General features: G+C 41.1%; 1 protein-coding gene across 3 annotated transcripts; it reads left to right on the top strand.

The window, feature by feature from the left end:
- Positions 1-326: 326 nt before the first annotated feature.
- On the top strand, positions 327-21,892 carry LOC138620261 (transcription activator BRG1). Of its 3 annotated transcripts, none has more exons than XM_069697290.1 (34): positions 327-408; positions 1,008-1,261; positions 2,505-2,637; positions 3,925-4,488; positions 4,682-4,780; positions 5,299-5,557; positions 5,794-5,920; positions 6,019-6,192; positions 6,306-6,479; positions 6,662-6,835; positions 7,006-7,053; positions 7,683-7,813; positions 8,601-8,658; positions 8,758-8,867; positions 8,972-9,119; positions 9,485-9,648; positions 9,797-9,863; positions 10,011-10,121; positions 10,688-10,930; positions 11,034-11,147; positions 11,626-11,733; positions 11,920-12,006; positions 12,161-12,207; positions 12,292-12,458; positions 12,629-12,792; positions 13,187-13,447; positions 13,531-13,608; positions 13,699-13,917; positions 14,069-14,331; positions 15,776-15,884; positions 16,037-16,138; positions 18,402-18,534; positions 19,026-19,165; positions 19,691-21,892. In XM_069697290.1, the coding sequence occupies exons 1-34, from the start codon at positions 336-338 to the stop codon at positions 19,724-19,726; spliced, it is 5,139 nt and encodes a 1,712-aa protein (XP_069553391.1). In that variant the 5' UTR covers positions 327-335; the 3' UTR covers positions 19,727-21,892. The 3 variants fall into 3 exon arrangements, with proteins under 3 accessions (XP_069553391.1, XP_069553390.1, XP_069553392.1); XM_069697289.1 differs by having other exon boundaries at positions 8,601-8,670; XM_069697291.1 differs by lacking the exons at positions 327-408; positions 1,008-1,261; positions 2,505-2,637; ... (5 more) ...; positions 6,306-6,479; positions 6,662-6,835 and having other exon boundaries at positions 7,026-7,106; positions 8,601-8,670.
- Positions 21,893-22,780: the final 888 nt, after the last annotated feature.

Here is a 22,780-nt window from a genome sequence, read left to right as displayed (position 1 = left end):
TCATTGGTTCATGGTGAATTTAGACCTGGTATTTTGAGAGGTGTCTGAGCTGTGTTTATCACTTCTTCTTTTTTTAAATTCATTAATGTTGGGTTTCTACTATTGCATTTCTATTTATTGTTAACTGGTAGTTTTTCGTGTCATTCATTTACTGTATTTATTATGTAATAACCTCAATTCATGATTCACCAGTGGTAGGTATTTGATATAACTATATAACTATTCTGCATTTTTTTTGAAACTACATTTCAAGCTTGATATACTGTTAATGGAGCCTCGCTGGCGCCGCGCACGCATGCGCGCTGCTGGACAGCCGTGACTAGACATTCGGTCATATGAGCGGTGGAGGGGGGCGCTCGAGCCACGTCGGTGAAACAAATCAACGCTTGAAGGCAGATTACAAAGAGGGTGAGTAGACTAATTGCGACAACTGCTGCGTCTTTTTTTTTTTTTTTTTTTTTTTTTTTTTTTTATCTCCAAAATATTTGCTCGGGAGCGCTGAAATCCACCCAGGACTGCCTGTCCTGTTGATGCAGGTAGGTCAGTCGCACAAGCACAGTCCGCCATTCCATTTTTCTTTTTTTATATATTTAACGAGACACCCTTCATAGTCTGACTGGGTAAATTCTCAGCAGCACGGACTCGTGTGCATAATTTACTGTAGGCTATTTCTGGCCGTGTTCAGTTTAAGTTTCGTGCTGCAGCTGTAATTGCAAATGCGCGCAACGGGTGATTTGGTGCAGCGCAGCAGGAGAATAGAGAATATACATCTGATACGCGTTGGACAAAATTCACCCATATCCTGCAAATATTGTGCATCCATATCATTTATCAGTAAAGCACAGCTGAGGTCAGATATCCAGCTTTGTTGCTATTTTTTTTTTTTTTTTTTTTAAGAATATTGTCTTAATGAAAACACTTTATTAAATTCTTATTTAGATGAGTAACTTGTGCAGATTATATTTCCATCCTTCTCTTCCTCCCCTCTGTCATTTCTCTCCTCTCAGGTGCCTGCTGCTCATCCAGGAGCAAGAGAACCAGGGCTATGTCAGCGCCAGATCCTCCCATGGGAGGCACCCCTCGTCCAGGTCCCTCCCCTGGTCCGGGTCCTTCCCCTGGTGCAATGTTGGGTCCCAGCCCCGGGCCCTCCCCAGGCTCCTCTCACAGTATGATGGGCCCCAGCCCTGGTCCTCCCTCCTCTGGACACTCTCAGCCAGGGCCCTCTGGATACGGCCCGGACAACATGCACCCTCTGCACAAAGTAAGGATGTTCAAACACTTGCAGTCTCACTGGGACCCGCCATAATCTCCATGCTGATCATTCCTGCCCTTTAGGAAACAAGGGTGTATTTTTAAATGCATGTTCCACAAATTTGTGTGTAATTCATGCATGAATTTAAACATTTAAACATTACATTTTCTTACAGACTTTATACTGTCTATCAACTGTATGGTAAAACATTGAAACATCATCTGTGGACCTACACGCTATAGTTTCAGGTGTAATATCTCTTCACATTCACTTTAATTAGCTGTTGTGTATTTTAATGATATATCTGTCATGGCCATACTAAATAAACATGCTGTATGTAATGTTTAATACACTATAACATACCCTAACCACAAACAGAGTTTATTACAAAATTTTAAAAGTAAAGTATCTAACAGAGGAAAAACAGGAACATTTGATGGTCAAACCTTACACCCCAGCCCGCTCCCTCCGCTCTGCATCTGCCAATCGGCTTGTCGCTCCCTCACTGCGAGCTAAACACTCTACAAAATCACGACTGTTTGCTGTCCTGGCTCCTAAATGGTGGAATGAGCTCCCCAATGACATCAGGACAGCAGAAAGTCTGTACATCTTCCGCCGCAAACTAAAAACACACCTCTTCCGATTTTACCTTGAATAGGTAGCACTTTAGTAGCACTTAAAATGGCACTTACTTGTAGCACTTTGAAGTTTGGCTATCTTGAAGAAAATTGTACTTTCTTGATTGTTGTTGTTCTGAATTTGTACCCTCATGGTTGAAATGCACTTATTGTAATTCGCTTTGGATAAAAGCGTCAGCTAAATGAAATGTAATGTAATGTAATTATATTATTCTGTTTTGGGAGAATTTATCTGTTTCTACAATATTTGTTCCAGAATTTTAATTTTAGGAGTATGCTGTTAATGTCAGATTAAGTTGAAATGTTGTTGTTGTTGTTTTTTTTAAATCAACAAAGCCGTTCCTGTGAAAGCAGCTGTAAATTAACGAATTCTCATATTTACCATAAATCACCTACTGTTCTAACATGATAACTTCTTTTTTTTTTTAACAAATCTGTAACATAAAATAACAACAAAGCAACAACAACAACAAAAGTGTACATTATTTTTAATATTATTACTATTTTAGTCTTTATTTTAATGTCAGTTTCCTGTTTCTTTTTCCTCACCAAAACTGTACTACTTTTGCATGTACAACTTTTGAATTAATCCCCCTATTTAATTTCTCCCACAGCCCATGGAGGCCTTGCACGAAAAGAGCTTGAGTGAGGAGAGTCGCTTCAGTCAGATGAAGGGACTGTCTATGAGACAGGGCGGGCACAGTGGCATGGGTCCCCCACCCAGTCCTCTGGACCAACACTCACAAGGTACACCTGCTCCGTGGACTTTATCCTTGAGCAATTTAATTCTTCCCAGCGTTGTGCAAGTCAGGTGGTGTGCTTTTAACTGTAGTGGTGTGGTCATACGGCCCGATTGGCTCACAGGGAGTGTCTCTGCTGTCACAAGCTATGATATGAAGTGTGAATCATTGTTTCAAACTCTTTACATTTCTTTTAATATAAGATACAGGAAATCATTCCTGCCCACTGCAATAAGACTGTACAATAACTCACCTCTAGCAAAAATCCATCACGCAACAATAACACAGTTGGTTGTCTGTTTACTTGTTTGTTTAAATATTTGCACTATTGTTTAATTAGTTTTAATTTAATTTAATTATTCTATTTTATTCTATTTATTGTATATGCTATGCATTTTTATATTTAATATTTTACTGTTGTTTTATTGCTTTCCTGTACCTATAATGCTGCTGTAGCAAAAATATTTCCCCTTGTGGGATTAATAAAGTATCTATCTATCTATCTATCTATCTATCTATCTATCTATCTATCTATCTATCTATCTATCTATCTATCTATCTAGCTATCTATCTAGCTATCTATCTAGCTATCTAGCTATCTATCTAGCTATCTAATATCAAAATGTTAAAAACCATGCAATGTTCAGTCTAATGTTAACAGTCTGGCAGCAGCTCTGGAGCTTAGCCTCTGCATGCTGCCCTCTGTAAGGAAGGTAGGGCGTGAAACAAGACATTTAGACAGACAGACAGGCTTAACACTGTGAATCAGAGATAGAAAACCTTTTGAAATAACAGTCTGGAAGGATTTGGTCAGTGTTAGGCAACAGTTCATTGTTTATTTGGCGGCGTTGCAGGCTTTTCTTACAAGAATGGTTTGGACATTTTGGGATATACACTTATTCACACTCTTGTCAAAAGTTAGATGAGAAAATTTACACCACTCTCATGTCTGTATGTGGAATATGAAACTACAGCCAGCAGCTGGTTAGCTCAGCATAAAGACTGGAAACAGGTAAACAGTTAGCCTAGCCCTCTTGATCTCTGAAGTCTGCTAATTAACATGTTCGGTCCTGGTGAAAAAAAAAACTAAGTTTGAAAATGATAAGCTGTGGTTTTATGGTGGTTTTGTGTGGGAATATTTCTTGGCCATGTATAGTAAGGTCACTGTCCAGGAAGAAAGTCACAGTGCTTGGATTGAGATGCCGTAAGCATATATATATATATCTTAAAATTTTACTTTAAGGACCCCAGCCAAGTAACTCTACCTGTCTGCCTTTCTATCTGTGTTTTCCAGGCTACCACTCTCCATTAGGCGGCTCTGACCACTCCAGCCCTGTCCCTTCAAATGGTCCCCCCTCTGGGCCTCTCATGCCATCATCTGCCTCCTCATCGTCCTCTGGTGGCCCTGGCTCTGTCTCTACACCTTTAGACGGCCCCAGTGGAGATCAACACACTTTGGGTCCGAATAACCGGCCCGGCCCTCCAGGAAGTTCTGGACCAGGTCCTAGCCCTGGACCCAATCTTGGTTCTGGTGTCCCCAGCCTTGTTTCTGGCCTTGAAACTACTGGCCCCGTTGGACCAGTAGGTCCTGGTGGCCCTAGCGGGCCAACTCCCTTCAACCAGAACCAGCTTCACCAACTCAGAGCCCAGATCATGGCTTATAAGATGCTGGCCCGGGGGCAGCCCCTGCCAGATCACCTCCAGATGGCTGTCCAGGGAAAGAGGCCGATGCCGGGGATGCAACAGCAGCAGCCCATGCCGAGCCTGGCTCCTGGAACTGGAGGAGGGCCAGGAGGTGGTCCAGGAGGACCAGGTCCAGGACCTGGGCCAATGGGCTCAGCATACAGCCGAGCTCATGGTGAGCATGCATGGCTGGAATACAAAGCTATATCCAGCGGTCTATTAAATAATTAACAGATAGAAGACAAATTTATATCTGTATGTAACATGAAATCTTCTGCAAATGTTGACAAAACTCTTCTCAAACTTTAGCAGACGTGTTATGAAAGTTCCATTAAGCTGAAAACAATCTGCACTTTTTTGTTTCTTAGGAATGATGGGTCCAAACATGCCTCCTCCAGGCCCTTCAGGGACTCCAGCTGGGATGCAGGGACAAAACCCCAATGGACCCCCAAAGTCCTGGCCTGAAGGTATGTGGTGCTGCTCAATGAGTGCTGATAAGTTCAAATAAATTCTACTTATTACCACTAATCCAGGTAAGAAAATGAATCAATTGATAAAATGAAAACAGTATGTTTATATGCCAATATTTACAGTCAATTCTGGTCTTTTATTAAAGTCATTAATTTTCTAGTTACAATGGTAAGTGTTTAAAGCTTTAGTATTAGATTCACATTGTAAGCACTGGTCAAATAGAATTGAATAATTATTGTATAGTTTTGACAGCTGAAACTTCCCCATGTTATAGCAGGAAAGTCACTGTAAATTATCACTTTGATAAATGTTACATTACAGTTTGATGTCACAGTTTTAGAGCCCTGGTGTGTACTATACTGTTTTCATGTCACGTCAGACTTGGCTGCCTAAATGGAACAAAGTCATAAATAATATTATTAGTGACATCTGTGCCTTTTCTGCTATGAGATGTCAAAATTTCTGCTGTGACTATAGACGCGTGGTATTGACATTTCCTTTTGTGTTCTTCGAGGCCCCATGGTGAATGCAGCAGCCCCCTCCAACGCACCCCAAAAACTGATCCCCCCTCAGCCCACTGGCCGGCCCTCTCCTGCTCCCCCTTCAGTTCCCCCGGCCGCCTCCCCAGTCATGCCCCCACAGACGCAGTCCCCCGGCCAGCCAGCGCAGCCTACTCCAATGATGCCTTACCACGCCAAGCAGAACCGCATCACCCCCATCCAGAAACCCTGTGGCCTGGATCCGGTGGAGATACTGCAGGAGAGGGAGTACAGGTACACCAGGATCTTTGGGGATGCAAAGGGATTAATGTGTAACAGATTGATTTAGAGTTTCCTTACTGAATTTATGATTTTTTTTTTCCATGTGTTCAAAACTTTTAAGTATGTATTTATCACAGGCTTTTTCTTTTTTATTGACTACCAGAGATACTCAAAATGCATCCTTATGAAGAAAAGCATGAAGAGAACAGTATATAAATAACTCCCCTTACTACCGTTTGCTCCTTCAGGTTACAGGCTCGTATAACCCATCGCATCGCTGAACTTGAGAACCTGCCGGGTTCTCTGGCTGGTGATTTACGTACCAAAGCTACTATCGAGCTCAAAGCCCTCCGACTGCTTAACTTCCAGAGACAGGTATGCACTATATCAAAGATCATTTTCCGGTCACTGTTGAACGGAGGTGATGGCAGTTCCACTGGTGACTTCATGGTTCTGTTTGCATGACTCCACAGCTGCGTCAAGAGGTGGTCGTGTGTATGCGACGCGACACAGCTCTGGAGACCGCCCTTGATGCCAAGGCCTACAAACGAAGCAAGCGTCAGTCTCTGCGAGAGGCCCGCATCACAGAGAAACTGGAGAAACAGCAGAAGATTGAGCAAGAGCGCAAACGCAGACAAAAACATCAGGTAGAGGACAAACTGTTGAAGTTCCCTGTGATACTATTAAACGCTGTACTTTTGTGACTGACTCCTCTATTCTCCTTTGTTTCTTTTCTGTCCTCCACCTATTATAACCCTAGGAGTACCTCAACAGCATCCTCCAGCATGCCAAAGACTTCAAGGAGTACCACCGGTCAATCACAGGCAAAATTCTGAAACTGACCAAAGCTGTGGCCACTTACCATGCCAACACCGAACGGGAGCAGAAGAAGGAGAATGAGCGTATTGAGAAGGAGAGGATGAGGAGGCTTATGGTAAAAGAAACCATATTATCAAAAGGCATGCACATACACACTTAGCAGTATGCAAACCCTCGTACACACACACACACACACACACACACACACACACACACACACACACACACACACACACACACACACACACACACACACACACACACACACACACACACTATATCTGTCTGTCTTCCCAGGCTGAGGATGAGGAGGGTTACCGTAAACTGATTGACCAAAAGAAGGACAAGCGCCTGGCCTACCTGCTGCAGCAAACTGATGAGTACGTTGCCAACCTCACAGAGCTGGTCAGAGCTCACAAAGCTGCACAGGCCCTCAAGGAGAAGAAAAAGAAGAAGAAGAAAAAGAAGAAGGTTTGCAAAACCCATTTATTATCACTCTCTACCACTAGTACTAGAAAGTCTGAATACCACAGACTTTTGTTTCTGCTGTGTTCTGTGCTCCTGTAGTGTATTAGTGACTTTTTCACCTTAGATTTGTATGTGAACTGTTTGCGATTAGTACACTTCTACTTATGTTGCAGTTGGAGATTGCAGAGGGTCAGACTCCTGCCTTGGGGCCTGATGGAGAGGTGAGCGGATGCAGCAGCCGAACTAAAGGCTTCAGAGATACAGATGACTATATGTAAATCTAAAAATACACACTTTTACTTTAAATATGCTGGGTCAACAATGCAATTCTGATTCTTTGTTTTGTTGCTTTCTGTGGTCTGTAGAGACACGCATTAGAGATCAGATTTCACACAGAGACTTAGGACATAGTGCTCTGCTTTCTTTAGTGTTGTCATGGCAGGGTAGAAACTGCACACTGTTTATGCATTTTTTTAATTTACTGTTCACTGCAGGGAAACATGTCATCCAGTGAGATTTTCATCAGACACAAACAGCACAAACAAAAATCACATTATACAGACTGTGCAGCACATATGTCCTGGTAATTTGCAATAGATGAATAAATATTGAAGGTATTGGCTACAGCTCAAAGCGACCATGTGTGTGTATTCAAATATATAGATATTTCTTAGATGTTGTGTGGGTGTTGAATTGGCTGACAAGCACCAGTGTTATCACCACCGATGTAAAACTTAACCTCTACACATAGAATAACCATCTGAAGCTCCTATTTCCATCAGCCACAGTTTAAATTAAGCCTAATTAAAGTAGCTCAGTTTGAAACACAATCTGCCTCTTCCCCCTGCAGCCTCTGGATGAGACGAGTCAGATGAGTGACCTGCCCGTGAAGGTCATCCATGTGGACAGTGGGAACATCCTGACAGGGGTGGATGCTCCCAAAGCTGGACAGCTGGAGACCTGGCTGGAGATGAACCCAGGGTGAGACACAGGAACCGGGGAGACTTTCACTTGTGTAGGAGAATGTGATGAAAAGAAGCGCACGTCTTTTTTTAGCCAATGCAAGTTGTGTGGCTATAAATGCAGCAATGATGTCTGTCTGTTAGTGTGTTGATTTAAATGTTAGCACTGAAGGAATTACCATGAAAAATGGTACAGGCCAAGTCAGATATGAACTGTTATTAATGTATGCAGGCACACTAAATATTACATTTCTAAGGTTAAATTGCTGAAATTCTGAATGTTGGATTCTAAATATAGTTTAACATGCTATTAGTATGCGAGTTAGTTAACATGCTACAGAGCTAAGCATTGCTTAACAGGCTACTTGTATTATGGTGCCAAACACTGCTTCACTATTGCTTGACTATTATATACATTAGCTCGTTAACTTGAACATGAAAATGCTAACAAGCTTGGTATTGCATGCTAATTGTAATCATTTTAATTGTCTTGGTAATTGCTAATGTCACATGACACGCATCTGCAACAATTAATATTCACTTCAAAGCCCAGTGGAGCCAAACTACGCCTGAAGTACAGATTGATAAAGATTGAGTTGTACTGAGGCCAAATGTTTTGGATTTTCCTCCGAGTCGCAAGGATTTAATGAAAAGAAAATGTACTGTTTTTTTTGTAGGTTTAAGTGGTTAGTTCTTTGTCATGTAACAGAGGTTAGGAAGTTAAACGTACATGAGAATGTCACTATTAGGACAATTTTAAGTCCCTTTAGTCTGTTTGATCTCAGTATTCATGTATGTCTGTGCAGTTATGAGGTGGCTCCCCGTTCGGACAGTGAGGACAGCGAGGAGGAGGAAGAGGAGGAGGTTGGTTGTTTTGTAAGACATGTTTGAAGCTACTTCCACATTCACTGCTCCATTGGGAGGAAAAAAAAAACAAGTTTTCACCAAAGAACTGTCTGTCAGGAAGAAGAAGAGGAGCTTCATCCTTCAGCGGCTCCGGTTGAGGAAAAGAAGAAGATCGCAGATCCTGACAGCGAAGATGTATCAGAGGTGGACGTCCGGCACATCATTGAGTGAGTCCCTGTACAGAACGCTATACCTGATTATGCTTGGATATATTTGACTACAATTGATGCCATGAATGAGTAAATGTCATCATGCTTTACACTGTTTGCAGGAACGCTAAACAGGATGTGGATGACGAGTATAGCGGTGCAGCGTTTGCTCGAGGACTCCAGTCATATTACTCTGTGGCTCACGCCGTCACAGAGAGGGTGGATAAACAGTCCAGTTTGTTGATAAATGGACAGCTCAAACAGTATCAGGTAAACATACACGAGCAAAGAAATACATGAGGTGATGACAAATTGTTATTCCTGATTATTTAATGGACAGTTCACAGAAATTTGTTAATGGTCAACAGCGTTAGACAGACAATTTTTGGTTGCCCCTGAGGCATATTTTGATTTGTTTGGTAAAATATTGAAAATATATATATTATTTCCCCACAACAAGCTATTTTTTCCTGTTTGATACTTGTTTTTAGTTTAATGTGTATTCATTAGCTCATTCTGAACAGTATGACTGTGTGGTAACTGGTGATAACATAAACAGTTTATTCTCCTCTCATATGGCAAAAAAAAAAAAACCTTTGGCCTATTAAAGAGAGTCCCTTGTTTTGGTCTTTCAGATTAAAGGTCTGGAGTGGCTGGTTTCCCTTTACAACAACAACCTAAATGGGATCCTGGCTGATGAGATGGGTCTGGGAAAAACCATCCAGACTATCGCCCTCATCACATACCTCATGGAGCTCAAACGGCTCAACGGACCCTACCTCATCATTGTGCCCCTCTCGTGAGCTAATCTTCATTGATTGTAAATGTATTTTAGAGGTTTTAATTCTCTTTTATTAGATAAGCTATTTAAAGAAACACTTCAATATACAGGAAAAGGACTTTGAATAAATTGTTGAATTGACAACCGGGCTGTCTCTCATTGACAGAACTCTTTCTAATTGGGTGTATGAGTTTGACAAGTGGGCACCAACTGTTGTGAAAGTGTCCTACAAGGTGAGCGTTTGCAACCACCAAGATTTCATTTTTCTTTCTTCTTGCTCATAAATGCTAAGTGCAACACTATGTGTCTGTTATTGGTGCCTTTATCATAAAATGTTGTGAGTTGCTTTTTTTTTTTTAAATTTAAATTTTTTGTTTTAGGGCTCTCCTGCTGCCAGAAGAGCCTTTGTGCCTCAACTGCGTAGTGGCAAGTTTAATGTTTTACTCACCACTTATGAGTACATCATCAAGGACAAACAAGTACTGGCCAAGGTGAGATGGGGCGTACGGACAAACACAGACACAAGGACACACACAAACACACCAAAGCAGTCGTTGTATAATTCTTTCCTTCTACAAGTTTATAATATTTTGCTGCTTTTTTTTAAATTTATATATCTTATTTGTTTATCATTTGATTTTTCTTGAGGTTTTGGTGTGTTTTTGTGTTGGCTCCCTAAATCCCCAAATTGCTCTATTTGAGAATTTGAGTCTGGCAAATCTGACCTCCCCCTCTGCTGCATCTCAGTGCTCTTTCCTAGGTCCTGCAACACATTGACATGGCCTGTAAACCACGTCCCCACTGTCCTGACCATCATGTAGTCATGTAGGGTTCCTGACTGTGCTGACAGGTGGGTGTTGTAGTTCAGGCAAGCGCTTCCTACGTGGTGGCTCAAGGCTCTGGTTTGGGACTCAGCCAGCTTGAGTCATGTGGACAAAATGGACAAGAAATCATCCTGTTACACACTTTTTGGTTGATTTGGATAGACTGAAGCAATAAGCTGGAGTAGTGATACATTGACTATATCTGGATGTACTCAAATCCTGTCCTTCTCCAGATCCGCTGGAAGTACATGATTGTGGACGAAGGTCACCGTATGAAAAACCACCACTGTAAACTGACCCAGGTCCTGAACACCCACTACCTTGCTCCGCGACGTGTCCTGCTGACAGGGACGCCGCTGCAGAACAAACTGCCTGAGCTGTGGGCGCTGCTCAATTTCCTCCTGCCTACAATCTTTAAGAGCTGCAGCACCTTCGAGCAGTGGTTTAATGCCCCTTTCGCTATGACTGGAGAGAAGGTGAGCAGTAAATGCAGAATATGTTGTCTATATTTATACTACATATCCCAGGATGTGTATGAGAGGTGTTTTTATTGTGAAATTTCTGTCTCTTCCTCTCCAGGTGGACCTGAATGAGGAGGAGACTATCTTGATCATTCGTCGTCTTCACAAAGTGCTACGGCCCTTCCTGTTACGAAGACTAAAGAAGGAAGTGGAGGCGCAGCTTCCAGAGAAAGTAAAGAGTGCCTCTTTCTACATAACCAACAAACAGATAAACATTCACACTAACACAGGTCCAGATGTATATGATGGGGAAACAAATCCATCTCATTTTAGTTCTTCTGGTGGTCTCCTGCATCCTTTGTGTGGAATGTAGACATTTCACAACAGGAAAAGCACAGGTGTAAATAACACCATTAATGAATTCTCTGCCATCATTCTCATCATCATTCTCTTCAGCTGCATCAATTTCAGTGTCTTGATACTGTGGATGCTGGCTCACTGTCACACTGCCATCGCCTCCTGGGATACTTGAATAGAATGGACGATCACAGTCCAGCACGACTGCGCTGAAAGTTATACAATTTTTACAGAGAGCTTGTGAGGCCCGTGTCTCTCCTTGAATCACATTGAATCCCAAATACAAAAGTGTAAGGACCAAGTCCCTTTGACTACTTCTCTAATGGATACAATCTTCTTCTCCTCTCCATCAGGTGGAATACGTGATCAAGTGTGACATGTCGTCTCTTCAGAGGGTGCTGTACAGGCACATGCAGGCCAAGGGCGTCCTGCTCACTGACGGATCAGAGAAAGACAAGAAGGTGAATAAATAATTGCATTGTCATTAAAGGGTTTAGTTTTCGATGTCATTTTAACTACACTACATTTCCAAAATAAATTTGTCTATGCTCTTCATTTGATTTTGGACAGATAAAAGTGTTAAATATTTACCGATTACTGCTTTTGAGTTGGTAAGTCCTGTTGCACAACCAACTTGTGTTTACCAGGGTAAAGGGGGCACAAAGACACTGATGAACACCATCATGCAGCTGCGGAAGATCTGTAACCACCCGTATATGTTCCAGCAAATAGAGGTACCGCTCACAAGTGTGACACAGACACATTCTGTTTGCAGTTACTCGGTTTGTTATTGACAGACTTTGAGCTATGTCTTATAATAATAATCCGCATAAAAATACACACAATTAAAATGGCCCAATATATTTTTGATTGTTTCTTTTTTAATAGGAATCCTTCTCTGAACATTTAGGATTCTCTGGTGGGATAGTCCAGGGGTAAGTACTGATTCCTCTTTAGGTCATGATCACACACACACAAACAGTCTCCCTGGTAACCGTATACACCCGCCTATCTATCAGTGCTGACCTGTATCGGGCCTCAGGAAAGTTTGAGGTGTTGGATCGAATCCTGCCGAAGCTGAATGTCACAAACCACAAAGTGCTGCTCTTCTGTCAGATGACATCGCTCATGACCATCATGGAAGACTACTTTGCCTACCGCAGCTTCAAGTATCTGCGACTGGATGGTGAGACACGTTTGTATGCGTGTTCATGTGTCTGTCAGTCTTTTCCCTTCAGTCCCATTTCTTTTATACCCCTTCCTTTTACTTTTGGTTTGTCTGCCTGTCTTCATCTCTTTTTAATTTGCTTCCTTCACATGTCTCTCTTCTCTTTTCCCACCTTCCTTACATCTCAGGCACGACGAAGGCTGAAGACAGAGGGATGTTACTGAAGACATTCAATGAACCAGGATCAGATTACTTTATATTTCTGCTGAGCACCAGAGCTGGAGGCCTTGGCCTCAACCTGCAGTCTGCTGACACAGTGGTTATTTTTGACTCTGACTGGAACCCACACCAGGTTTGATGCACATTTTATTTTACTTTACAAAAAACGCATTTAATAATGTAAAAAAAAAAAAGCTCATATCAGCTAAATATCAGCTCTTTTTTTTGCTTTTAGAGGTGAGTGTTTGCGGGACAGTTACCAAATAACAACGGACATGGACACAGCAAATGTCCCCAGAAGACTAGGGAAGATGTCTCTATCTTCTAAACCAAAAGAACATTCATTTTTCACAGTATTATACAATTTATTGACATTGGCAGTGAAAGCAGAAATGTTTGTGTTATTCACAGTTGACAGTCACTCCTCTGACAGATGAAGGTATCAGAGAGTTGAGGTACTACCGCTGTAACAAAATCTTCTCATTTGAACCCACACCGATTCATTCTCTACCTCTCGATCTCCACAGGACCTGCAGGCTCAGGACAGAGCCCACCGTATAGGTCAGCAGAACGAGGTGCGAGTGCTGCGTCTCTGTACAGTCAACAGCGTGGAGGAGAAAATCCTGGCAGCAGCCAAATACAAACTGAACGTAGATCAGAAGGTCATTCAGGCCGGCATGTTTGACCAAAAGTCTTCCAGCCACGAGCGCAGGGCTTTCTTACAGGCCATCTTGGAGCACGAGGAACAAGATGAGGTCTGGGGGCAAGACGTCTGTCTACGCATTAATGTACGTGCGTGCAACAGTGACACAAAATTTATAGATTGTGCTTTCTTATTCTCTGCTCGCCAATGTGTGTCTGCTGTATTCAGGAGGAGGATGAAGTGCCAGATGATGAGACAGTCAACCAGATGATTGCCAGGAGTGAAGAAGAGTTTGACCAGTTTATGGTAAGTGCTGTGTTTTGAAGTTCAGTTGCACCTACAGCTCGTGATAAAACTATTTTCTCCCTGCACCTTCTTTTCTTCTTCCTTCTGCAGCGTATGGACCTGGACCGGCGACGTGAGGATGCACGTAACCCGCGGCGAAAACCTCGTCTGATGGAAGAGGACGAGCTGCCCACTTGGATCATGAAGGACGATGCAGAGGTCGAGCGGCTGACCTGTGAGGAAGAAGAGGAGAAAATGTTTGGACGAGGTTCTCGGCAGCGAAAGGAGGTGGACTACAGCGATTCCTTGACCGAGAAGCAGTGGCTCAAGGTTGTTCTGGGCTCAGAAACAGATATCAGAATATACATGGCGATGGAAATACAAAGAAGAATGGATTTTCCTCTGGAGGAAGGGGCTGGTTCTTCTTTTATAATTTAAATACATGTATTGTAATCTGACAGTCTGTGTCCTCCCTGTGCAGGCGATAGAGGAGGGCACACTGGAGGAGATGGAGGAAGAGGTGCGCCACAAAAAGACGACCCGCAAGAGGAAGCGGGACCGGGACCTGGATCTCCCTGGTCCCTCCTCTTCCTTAGGGAGCCGTGGACGAGGGGACAAAGATGACGATGGGAAGAGACAGAGGAAGCGGGGACGACCACCTGCTGAGAAACTCTCCCCAAATCCTCCCGCTCTCACGAAGAAGATGAAGAAAATTGTGGACGCTGTCATCAAGTACAAAGACAGGTAGCAGAAAGATTTTTAATGACTGGCATCACAGAATAAGTGTAGCACACATACCTAGTGAGACATTCGATGGCCTCTTAATGATTCAGAAGAAAGGTTTGCCACTCTCAGGGAAGGTACCACATACCAAACACAGGTGCAAATGTGACAAATCAGTGGTTGCAGTGTTATTAAAGTATTTTGTGTCAGTGTATTGATTCGCTTGTAAATATTTTATTCAATCTCTAAACTATTTATTTAAATTACTCGTGTTTTTTATTTTCAAGATAACTTAAAGTAAAGTGAAGTCATACTTTACACATTTCCTCAAATACTTTAAAATTTCTCACAAAACTGTAAACAGGAAACCAAATAGCTGTTCTGCTCTCACAAAACCTGTGTCAAAAACAAGTTATCTAAAAAAAACTTGCTTTTTCCACATCAGCATAAATATAGTTTGCACTTTGAAGAAAGAAAAAAAGTATTTAAATAATTTTTATAAATCATGTTAAAGTGAACACATTTTCTTAGTTTAGTTTAAACTGAGACTGAACATTATGCAAATACAACTCAGTTTCCCAAAAAGTTGGCATCACTTTATCATTTTAATAATACGCCAACATTTTTTTAAATTGGAGACATGTCTGGACTTTACATGCAGGCCAGTTTAACATACAGACTCTTCTACTAGATAGCCATGCAGTTGAAATACGTGCAGAATACAGTTTAGCTTAGTTTTGCTGGAATAAACAAGGCCTTCCCTGAATAAGACATTGTCTAGGTGGCAGCATATACTGCTCCAAAACCTATATATAACATTCAACATTGATGGTTCCGTCCCAGATGTGCAAGCTACCCATGCCATGTGCACTGATGCATCTCTGTACAGTCGCAGACGCTAACTTTTCAACTGAGCGCTGATAACAAGTTGGGTCTTTCCTGTCCTCTTTAGCCTGGAGGATGCAGCTTCCATTATTTCCAATTAATGCAATGCCAATTGAGGGCCCGAAAATCGAGGCCATCCTATATTGATTTCCGGCCTTTACACAACATCCCAACTTTTTTGGAAACAGGGCTTTAATACTGTAGTATTAGATCAGTTTTATGTGTTAGTGTTTGCATCTTAGGACTTTGTTTAAGTCTGGCTGGTGCAGTGTTTTGTTGCTGCCACCAGAGTTTTGTATATTGACCCTATGAAAGCAGTTTGTGAAGAAACACATATTTAAGGCAATACAAAAAATAACTGGTCTGTAATTAAAACAAGAGGCTTTATTCAAACACGTATATGCGAGAAACCTTTTCCAATCAGAGCCAACTCTTTTTTTCTCTCCTATGTTTAAATAGAAATAAATGTTAAATGTTTTTTTATTGTAATGAAGAAATTTGATGAGCTGAATCCCTGTTGGTCACATTCAAATCTTAATACATGTATTTTGTCTCGTCCTAATGATGTCATCTCCGGCAGTGCCAGTGGGCGTCAGCTGAGTGAGGTGTTCATCCAGCTTCCATCTCGAAAAGAGCTGCCAGAGTACTATGAACTGATCCGGAAGCCGGTGGACTTCAGGAAAATCAAAGTAAGATTAGAAAATATAATTTTTTCACTGCTGCAGCAAAGCACAGTACATACAACACCACCAACAAGATGATTCACAAAGTTATAGGTTAAGAGGCATGCGTGGTGTGTTATTCTATCTTGTATACAAAGTGATGTCTGTCTTTACTGTAGGAGAGGATTCGAAGTCATCGCTACCGCAGTCTTGGTGACCTGGAGAGAGACGTCATGCTGCTCTTCCAAAACGCTCAGACCTTCAACCTGGAGGGATCTCTGGTGAGACAGACGTCTTGTAATCAATATTCACTCATGGACACAGAAAAACACCAGCAGTCGTCAGGAACGTTTCCAGCCACTTGTTTTTAATGTGCATTCTTAATTTTAGCATATAACAATCTGAGAGGAAACTCAGAATTTTATTTTAAAAAATACGGCAAAAAGATGTGCAGTGGAAACAGATTCAGAGAATACATGGTGACTTACAGAAGTTACTCAAGCCTCTGCTCCACTGGAGAAACAAACTCTTCCAAGAGCACACAGCTTTTATATAAGTTATTCATTTGGAGCACCTTGTGTGTTTTCTCTCACCAAACTCTCCATCAGGTTTTTCTCATATTGGGTTTCCCTTCCTTTAAGGTTTGACTCTGCGCTCTTTAAAATGACATCATCTCGTTGTTTCCTCCTCTACTGCAGTGGTAAAAAGGCATCTGACTGGAAAATTAGCAGCACCTACTGCTTGACTCTATGAGCAGGCCCCTAATATTTGCATAACGGGTGCATAAAATGGATGTAAAAATGCTAGATTTCAAATTTTCTTTTGCCAATTTTGGGAAAGTTTGGTTTTAATTTGCGATCCATTTAAAGTGAAACCCAACTTTTGTCTTTAGTGTGACTCGATTTCATTTTACACAGGATGGAAATTAATAACAGGATACCAGGGATGAGATGAGTGTTCGGGTGAAACGAGTGTCCGGTACAGCTAATGTACTTTTGACGAGTACTATATTGTCGGGAGAATCCTACAGATTATCACTCGACCTGTGTAGAGAACAACAAAGAAGTCAGACACAGAATCTTACTTTGTACAAAGGGCACCCTGCACAGCGCACACACGTCGCTATGACAGAGTCGCGCTGAACAGCTCCTTCTTCCTTTATTTATAGCAGAAGCTTGTGTACAACATAGCTGAGCAGGGGCAGTCCCTGTTCATGGGAAAGTGATAACAGTTGGAAGGAGGAATCAGTCATACTGGTTCCTCTTATCGTATAAAACAACGGTCTGTGGTGCGCAGGCGGGGGAGGCCGGAACTAACTGTTCCAGCCTTGGAGATTGTGGGTTTGCTTCTCACGTTAGTTTGTGAGTAACAAAACAACTTTCTCCTAACATATATCATCCGAGTAATTGTGTCAATACCCGTGCTGGGGCCAGATACACATCGACCCCGCCTCCTCCTACTGCTCCAGCTCTGCTGAGACTCTCTCTGTCAGCCTGTTCACTCATTAGAGGAAATAACAACTCGCGACTCTTCTGGTTCATTTCCGGCATCGGCTCGTTTCAGTCAGGTTTGTATAAAGTATCTTCAGCCGAATTACTGAGAACTTTGCTTTTACCGGATGATTCACAATTTACAGCTTGTGACTCTGCTTCTGTCGGTTATGTTTACTAACCTCCTTCCTCGTGAAGATATCTTCACTCAGCTGACCGCTTTCAAAGAGAATATAGTGCGAGTCTGAATGCATATTTCGATGTGGACTGTGTCTGCATAAATCACCCAGCTACCCACCGTCAGTTTATTTAATAAAATAATAAAAGTAGGCTAACGGTCTACACCCAACCTCCCACAGACAGACACACATTATTTGTTGAACAAAATACAAAGTCTTTTTTTTTTTTTTTTTTTTTTTTTTAATATGTCTAGCCTGCTGTCCTGTAAATAGTTTTCTAATAAAAAATTAATTCAGCAATTTTTGATCAACCTGTATCAATTTCAGGCTTTAATGAACAACTTCAGGTTAGTTCCTGCCCACTTCCGGCCTAAGCCCCGCCCACTTCATGTTTAAGCCCCTCATACAGGGATACAGATCATGTAGTTGGTTTAACAGATACAGATAATCTTGTACTCGCTCGTCCCTACAGGATACATTATATTTATCTCCATTTGGAAAACTTGGATGGTTGACTTGGATGAAAGCTTGATGGAACTATACATTCTGTCACTACAATATTGTGTTGCGATGAAGACTCTCATCTCTCATCAGAAAAACCTGAAATAAAGGTCAATATTTCAGACGTCTGAAAAACTGCTGGAACATCAGTTAATTTTTGGTAAAACAGTGAGAAATGATGCATCTTGTCGCTGATTGTCCCGTTGCTGATAATTGTAATGGCAGGTCACATGTTTCAGTTTTTCTCTTGATTTCCTCTGTTGAAACGCAGTACATGATGTGTTGATGCTGAATGCTGCTCTTTTCTTTCCCTGTAATTTGTTAATAATGATAATGAGCAGTCGTTTTCTGTGATGTTTCTGTTATCTGATTAGATTTATGAGGACTCTATTGTGCTCCAGTCGGTGTTCACCAGCTTGAGGCAGAAGATCGAAAAGGAGGAGGAGAGTGAAGGAGAGGACAGCGATGAAGAAGAGGAGGAGCTGGAGGAGGGATCAGAGTCAGAATGTAAGAATGTCTGTGCGTAGAGAGGAGAGAGGAGGAACTCTGAACTCTGAACTCTTTCTCTGTGACGCCTGCATAAATATATTTAGAGTTTTAGTGTGTTGTTCAGGTATTGTTGAGAAAGTGTTGTGATGTCCAGTTTATTTCGTCTCACTGATTTTTTTTTTTTTTTACTCAAAACAGACATTTTAATTTTCTGTGTTATGGGGAAACCTGATAGCTGAGTGGTTAGGACACATGAGCACAAATGCCACCAGCAGTGTCCTCGGTTTTGATTTCTGGTCGCCCGGATCTTAACTTCTTGTCATTCCCTTGCTCAATTTCCCCACATTTCGTCTCTGTCCACACTGCTTCTCTCTAACAAAGGAAATGCCAAAAAAAAAAAATGTATCTTTAAATTCTCTACATTACAGTAAAGTGCTTCTTAATGCCTCGTGTTAGCTTTAGATTTATTTAACAGTAATCATATTCGTTGCATGTGTGTTTGTTTCCAGCTCGCTCAGTGAAAGTGAAAATCCGTCTAGGCAGGAAGGACAAAGGTGGCGATCGGGGGAAGGGACGCAGCAGACGAACAGGACGCACCAGAGCCAAACCTGTCGTCAGTGACGACGACTCTGAGGATGAGCAGGAAGAGGTAACTTCAAAGAAAAGGAGAAAAAATTTAGACGGACGACATGATGGACCAAAATGCTTTTTTGTTGTTATTTTCCTTTCAGCAATGAGACAATTTGTGTAAAGTAAGGGAATTTTAAAAGTCACTGCTGTAGTCACTTTTTTCATTCCCGTCTTAGTGATAGGAGTTTATCTGTTATGCGAATGTGTTTAAATCATGATTGGTTTTCTCTTCATCCTTTATGTGATTATTAGATTGTTTGTTAATTTACAGAATGTCTCAGAAATCTGTGAACTGATTTAAGTTAAACTTGTAAAAAAGTTAGGTCACATGGAACAACCAATTGTGATCACTTCAAAAAAAAAAAAAAAAAAAAAATCTTAACATATTTTTATTTTCAGTTAGTGATAATTTTTTTTTTTTTTTTTTCAAAAACAGCAGCACTTCAACTGTGTATCAGTGTTATTTAGTGTATTTTGATTCTGCGTTGGGCCCAGATGTAGATCAAAAATAATTCTCAAAATGTTTTTGTTTCCTTCTTCTCAGGAGCGTTCCCCCAGCGCCACTGATGAGGAGGCCTGAACTGTACTGTGATGTGGCAGTGAAGGAGGCATAAAGGGATATTCCACCTGATCAAGCACCACATATACAGTAAAAAAAAAAAAAAAAGGTGCCTCAGTCAGCTCCATCCACCCTCAGTCAAATGTTGAAAAGGTACAGATGCATATTATTATTTGATTAGACATATGGATCCAGTGGAGTATAAAAAAATGGACATCTTGATCAAGCTTTATATTAAACTTTATCTGTTTTTCTGTTGTTCTCAGTCTGAAAAAAGTCTAAACACAAGGGGATCCAATGAGCTTTAATCTTTCTGTGCAGTTTCTCGAACATTTTACTGAGAACATCACATGTAGGTATAAAAACTACTTGAATGAACATAATAACATCATCTGTTTACATATATGACGAGAGTGGCTCAGAATGGAAAATCACAGTTTATTGAGATTACCAAGAACAAACCTGCTGTCCACTTCACACAGCAGAAAATATGTGTTTATTATGGTTGAAGGTGGACAAAGTGAAGGGTTGTTAAAGTTTCAGCATAATGTCAGTATTTGAAAACAAGTAAAATGTGTTATTAGATCCAAAGTAGAATCACATAAACTTAGTAAGTTTTCTTTTGTAATGTTTTCTGTCATTTGAATATTTTATTGACCATTTAGATAATATAATATGTTGAGACAGTGTAGACCAATAAAACTGTTCTATCAATTTGTAATTTTCCCAATAGGAGGCTTCTGTCCATCTTAAAATGTACTGCAAATGCCCTGAAGCCATGTGTAAATTCTAATTTAAAAAGCAAATTATTACTATAGTATCACTTCCGTTTAACAGTGCCCCTATTTAGTGCTTATAAGCTGTATACAAGCAACTTATTTAATTAAATTACAACTATGTTTTAGTATGTTGTCATCTATTGTCTGTTTAAAGACAATTAAAGGTATGGTTGCCCACAAGAGGAAATATAGTTGTTGAAAAATACATAAATATATACAGTATAACTACAGCATAGTGTGTTGTAAACAGTTTATTAAATCTGAATGTGGACTTATAAATACTAAATAGGGGGCGTTACATCAAACTCTGACGTAACTGTTAAACAATTAAATTCAAACCTTGAATTATCTGGAATAACTATCCAGATTTTTCACATTTTTTTGGACAAACTCTGATCAAAACTTGAGTTGTTAACTAACCTGAGGGGTAAAAAATGCTGTGAGTTAGTAAAATGAAGTAAATAACTGAATGTAAACAGAAAATGTTTCCAAACAGAGCTGTGTTTTTCACCCAGCGCCAAGCTACTACCTTCCCTTCCCTTCCCTTCCCGTCCCGTCCCGTCCCGTCCCTTACCTTACCTTACCTCTGGACATAAGCAAACGTGACATTTCACCTCTGCCTCACTGTGCTGTGTGTTGTAATGACGGTTAGCCTCTCTGGAGCCGCTGTGGTTGCTGAGGTGTGTGTACATCTCGTGTTTGTGACCGTGGCTCACTGTTTTAGTTGGAAATCCAGCCTGCTGTTGGCGTCGGGTGTTTCCAGACTTCTCAGAAGCTCTTTAGCAACTCACCACAGTTATTTGACTGGGGTTCAATGGAGCTGAGGCCAAGTCACTCTCCTATATTGTATATATGGTACAGTGTGAATACAGCCCACTTCACATTGCTGCTGCTGCTTACCAACACTTCCAGTTTAAGCACTTATCACTGTTGATTGTGGACTTTGTAATTCATCGATGAGTACTGTAACTTTAATTGCTTCTCCTTCAGTTGTGGTGTGGTGATTTTAGGATTATAGAGCTGTTTCATCTGCTACGGCACTTTTTCTGTTTTTGATTTCAAGACAAAGGACCAGAGGGACAGTGGCTCTTCTCTGCTTGTGAATGCCTCACGGCTGTATGGTGTTGGATATACTGTACAGAGTATTTTTAGAGTATAATGTCAATGCACGCATGTACAGCTTGCAAGTTCAGTACTGTACTTTTTTTCATTATGGTAGGTACCTAGAGTGAACCAAAGCATCAATGTTTTCTCCATTAAGTTATCGGGGCCTGTCTGTGTTGTGTCGTATCATGTCGCTGGAACTCAGAACGAACCATTAAATCGTTGACGTTGTCTGATGTAGTGCTATAATTTAACTAAAATTAACAAGCAAGTGTTTTGGTACTTTTTAAATAGTTTGAGTCAACCTGCTCAAGTGTGAAGCCTTTTTTCTCATATGATAGGGAACTACATATCTTTGGGTTTTGAACTGTTAGTTGGACAAAACAAACATCATCATCTTGAACTCTGGGAAATAATTTTCACTGTTTTTCAAACAAAACAAGCACATAAAAAGTTCACATATTCATGAGACATGAAAATAATAGTTGCAGATGATGTTACATCAGATTAACAAGTGTGTATTGGTTCAATTCAAACTATCAGCTGGAATTAATGGATGAAGACTCCTGATATTAGTTTGGCTTGAAGCATTGTATGTTTTTAGAGGTTTTAGTCATCAGTAAGGAGAAACATCCCAATTGGAGACCATTTTAATCCTTTATTTACTAAACACTGTTGCGGCAGTGTTCACTTTACATTCAGCAGATTTGCTTTGAATCCTTTGGGAACAGTAGAAACCTTCCAAATGTAGGCCTCAAATAAACCCAAAACAGCTCACAACTCCCTCTGCTTTTACAAACTAAACAGTTTTCGGGGCTTCCTGAGATGAACCACCCATCGGGGAGCTCCACCGAGAACTACATACATTTGAAGGTTTTTTTTTCCTCTGTTTGCATGCGTATTCATGTTAAACAAAACATGAACCAACGGATCGAGGCAGAGGCAGACCAGCAGTTCCTGTGTTTTGTGACGTAAAATTTTCGTTTTTGTCAAGGGAGTTTGGTGGCTTTGAAGACAGCGATATAACGGCTTCAGTTCCCCCGTAAGAAAGGGCTGTCTGCGGGCAAGGTAAAGTGGCAAACAAGACACCATAGATTTAGCGTTATATAGTGCTGGGAAAGAGCACAGGAGGAACTATACCTAACTGTCATGAAGTAGGAGCTTAAAAAAAACACCCCAAATAGAGAAGAAC

This window comes from Brachyistius frenatus, unplaced genomic scaffold (assembly GCF_029030835.1).
Source record: "Brachyistius frenatus isolate BFR_SWC_R1_liver_20210118 unplaced genomic scaffold, ASM2903083v1 Contig_23, whole genome shotgun sequence".
Taxonomy (NCBI): Eukaryota; Metazoa; Chordata; class Actinopteri; family Embiotocidae; genus Brachyistius; species Brachyistius frenatus.
The sequence above is the reverse complement of the archived record's forward strand: the minus strand, read 5'-3'. Positions and strand labels throughout refer to the sequence as shown.